At 34.7% G+C, this 4165-nt stretch overlaps 1 protein-coding gene across 2 annotated transcripts in view; it reads left to right on the forward strand.

The window, feature by feature from the left end:
• Nucleotides 1-4165, forward strand: part of ZUFSP (zinc finger with UFM1-specific peptidase domain) — a 25889-nt gene that overhangs the window by 8790 nt on the left and 12934 nt on the right. For both annotated transcript variants that reach the window (XM_010861814.1, XM_010861816.1), the window contains 2 exons: nt 919-1040; nt 2900-3068. In XM_010861814.1, coding sequence (XP_010860116.1) covers nt 919-1040; nt 2900-3068 — 291 coding nt within the window. The remainder of the gene's footprint in view (nt 1-918; nt 1041-2899; nt 3069-4165) is intronic.

The raw sequence follows: 4165 nt of genomic DNA on the forward strand, positions 1-4165 counted from the left end.
CCTCCTCCAGGGGATCTGCCCAACTCCAGGATCTAACCCAGGTCTCAGGCAGATTCTTTACCACTGAGCCACCAGGGAGACCCAAGCTTTGTATGGGTACATGAGTTATTCTGTAACCTCCATAGGCTTACACATAGGCTATGTGTACTCCATAGGCTGGAGTCTGAGGTGAGTCTGAGTGAATCACTGTAGATAGCTTTATAAGTATGCTAAAAATCAGTTTTGGATTGTGTATTTCCACCAGTAAAAGTGGGGACCAATTAGGAAGAGGTATCAGAGGCTGAGAGATTTGAAGGAAAAGAAAGAATATTTAGATACATAATTAAACCATCAAATTGGGAGGTCAAGGAGATGCTAGCCAGAGAGCACTGAATAATGGATGTGTAGCACACTGGATAGAGAGCAAAATGGGCAAGTTATACTCTTTGCTTGAGGTCAGACATTAGGTTGTGATCTAATAGCTGTACTTTGCTCACTTGTTTTTTTATTCCTTAATTATTTCCACCATACCCACCCCAACCAAGTATTTCTCTTAAAAACCAATCTGCCGTATATGTATTAATGAGGGGCACCACTCCAGGGTGCTACTTAATTTCTCTTGAGTTCTGATTTCTTCAATAGATAATAATACTTAACTTCCTAACTGTTATGAAGATCCAAATGAGATAATTAATGATAATTAATGAGAAGTGTTTGTCACAGCCTAAACACTCGGTGAATATTAGTGATTTAAGTGGAGGTTGTACCCTTATAGAGGCAGTTTAAGTTCTGCTGGATTTATACTCAGTGTTTCTATGACATCATAGTCATGAATAAATGGCAAAATAATAGCCTTTACTCCATTTTAAAAATATGTACTAACATATAAGTGAGCCTTGATTTCAGTCTTTTATTCTAAATATTAAAAATATATAATAGGTGTGAATAGAGTCCAGTGTTCTAGAGATCTAGAGTTGGCTCAACAGCTTCAACAAGAAGAAGACAGAAAGAGGAGATCTGAAGAATCAAGACAAGAAATGGAAGAATTTCAGAAGCTGCAGGTACAAAGATTAATAATAATTATATTATTTTGGTTTAGTTAGAGTTCTTATTTTTCAAACATGCTGTTAAGACTTCAGCTTATTATTTTTGTCTTTATTATAATACAAAATATTTTTTACATATATTTTTTATTGTTCATAACAACCACCATTCATAAGTATGCATTTGCATACTGGAGCAAACACTTGTTATAAAGCGGCAGTCCCCAGCTTTTTTGGCACCAGGGACGAAGACAGTGTTTTCATGGACCTGGAGTGGCAGGGGAATGGTTTCAGGTTGATTCAAGTGCATTACATTTATTATGCTGCTGCTGATCTGACAAGTTTCAGACAGTAATGCAAGTGATGGGGAGCGGCTGTAAATACAGATGAAACTTTCTTCACTCACCTACTGTTCATCTCTGGCTGTGCGGCCTGGTTCCTGATAGGTCATGAACTGGTACCAGTCTGTGGCCCTGGAGTTGGGGACCCTGATGTAAAGTATCTTACAGTCTTCCATACTCCATAAAGTTATTTTAGATTTTTTTTTTTTTTTTGAACAGCAGAGGAGGAAATGGAAACAAAGAGTGCTTATGTAGCTTAACTTGTTCAGGATTGGGCAGTATTAAATGGTGAAGCCTACTTTTAAACCTATGTTAATGGAGAAAACTAAGAAATTGAGACTCAGAATTTTAAATGTTTGCATAAATACTTAAAACAGAAACTTAGAATTAATGTCTCCTGAGTCTTAAATTCTTTTAGTGACTGCAGTTCAGGAATTTAGAAAGAACCACTTTTAATGGAAAATGCTTTTTTATGAAGTTTGAGCCTATTTTAGGTGAATGGTAGTATCTACTGAACTAAACTGGTAGCTTCTTTTATATTTTAACAACTTTTTCTACTCTTTTCAGTCCTAACTTGCTGTAGACTATGTAGTCATTTGCTAATAATGCTCATAGATTTTAAATGTTTTTTCTATGTGCTTATAGGATAATGTGTGAATAAAAAGGATTTATGAATGAATAGGTTTGAAAATGTTCAATTAAACAGGTTTGTGTACCTGATGTCTTCTTAAAGCCTTTAATATACTAATATGCATTGTACATATCATAATCTTCCTGAACTTGTTTGACCTAACTTTTTTTCCTCTGATTTCTTGCACATGGCTATTCTTTCTTTAGAATATCTAATTTAGGCTATTTTTCTCATCTGTGGTTCATCTATTTGCATAATTATTTTCCCACCAAGATTCAGAGGAGAAAAAAGTTGACTTTTCCTATATCTTCTCTACCTTATATTATCAATACAAAAGTTTTCAATGTTTAAGGGAGTATACGTTTATTATAGTATTAGTAACTTTGCAGGTTAGTTGTTTAGATCTCAGAAATATTTTTGTAGGGGCTGTTTTAACATATTATTTTAGATTTTCTGTCAGTATGCAAAAACATAGTTCATTTACTGCATAGAGTGAATACCTGAGTGAATTGTGGATTAAGTAGGCCTTTGTAGGCTAGCCTAGGAACCAGGGAAGAAGTACAGGCTCCTTGATAGGTTGTCTTCAAAAAAATCAGCAGAATGGTCAGAACTCATCTGCTTTTCACATTACCATTAGTAGGAAGACTGGATTCTCTACTTTCCCTACTTAAGGAAAAGAAGTTTCTTGCCGTAATGGTTGTTTGTAGAGAAAGGCTATTATTAACTCAGGGATTTTTTTGTTGTGTAATTATTTTTCATAAAAATCTGTAAGTTGACTTATATAGAAGTCAATAAACCAGAATGTTTCAAAATATATTTCCAGATATATAAAATAGTGGTAAATTTCTCACCTCATTGATGTAAAGGGACATAAAAATTAAGTTATTTGTTTTTATGTTCAATAGAGACAATATGGTTTAGATAATTCTGGAGGGTACAAACAACAGCAGCTACGAAATATGGAGATAGAAGTAAATAGGGGAAGAATGCATCCATCTGAATTTCACAGAAGAAAAGCTGATATGATGGAATCATTAGCTATTGGTGTTGATGATGGAAAAACAAAAACGTCTGGTGAGTATTTAATCCAAATCATGGTTTTAATATTTCATACATCACTGAAGTAATAGGATTATTTGAATTGTGCTTGATTTTCACAGCCCACAGTTTATATAGTTTTAGGTGAGACCATGTATTCAAATAATTTTTTTGTGTATTGTTTTAAAACTCCTGATCTTTTATTTTTATAGTAAATGATTCACTTTTATCTTGTATCAATTTACTTGACATTTGAAAATGGACCTTTGAGAATAGTTTTTATTGAGAGCTTACTATTTTCCAGACAATTGCTGTCTAGTAGAATGTAAGTAAGCCACATAAATAATTTTAAATTTCCATTAGTCACATTAGAAAAATAAGACTAGGTGAAATTAATTTTAATATTTTTCCAATATGTCCAAAATATATTTCAATGTGTAATCAGTATTAAAAATTATCAGTGCAGTATTTTGCAATCTTTGTACATTCTTTAAAATGCAATGTGTATTTTAGTTTGCAGAACATCTGAGTTTGGACAAGCCACATTTCAGATGTTCAGATAACCATATGCAAATAGTTTCTGCCATATTGTTCAGTATAGTTTTAGACATTAAGACCTTATATATTGTATCATGTAACTCTCAAAAGAAAAACCTTGTGTATTATATTTTTCTGGATGAGAAAATTGTGACTTAGAGAGATTAAATTACTTTCCTAAGGTAAGGTTGGGCTTCCCAGGTGGCGCTAGTGGTAAAGAATCTGCCTTCCAATGCAAGAGACATAAGAGACACAGTTTCAATCCCTGGGTTGGGAAGATCCCCTGGAGAAGGGCATGGCAACCCACTCCAGTATTCTTGCCTGGTAAATCCCATGGACAGAGGAGCCTGGACGGCTACAGTCCATAACGTTGCAAAGAGTCAGACATGACTGAAGCAAGGTGAGGTTGCATAGCCCAGTTGGTATTCACAATCAGATCTGCCTTGTTCCAAAGAATGTATTTTTTCCTGATATTTTCCACATTTTAAAAAAACATATCCGTTCAGTTCAGTTCAGTTCAGTCGCTCAGTCATGTCTGACTCTTTGCGACCCCATGAATCGCAGCACGCCAGGCCTCCCTGTCCATCACCAACTCC

This window comes from Bison bison, unplaced genomic scaffold, assembly GCF_000754665.1.
Source record: "Bison bison bison isolate TAMUID 2011002044 unplaced genomic scaffold, Bison_UMD1.0 scf7180017864473, whole genome shotgun sequence".
Classification (NCBI taxonomy): Eukaryota; Metazoa; Chordata; class Mammalia; order Artiodactyla; family Bovidae; genus Bison; species Bison bison.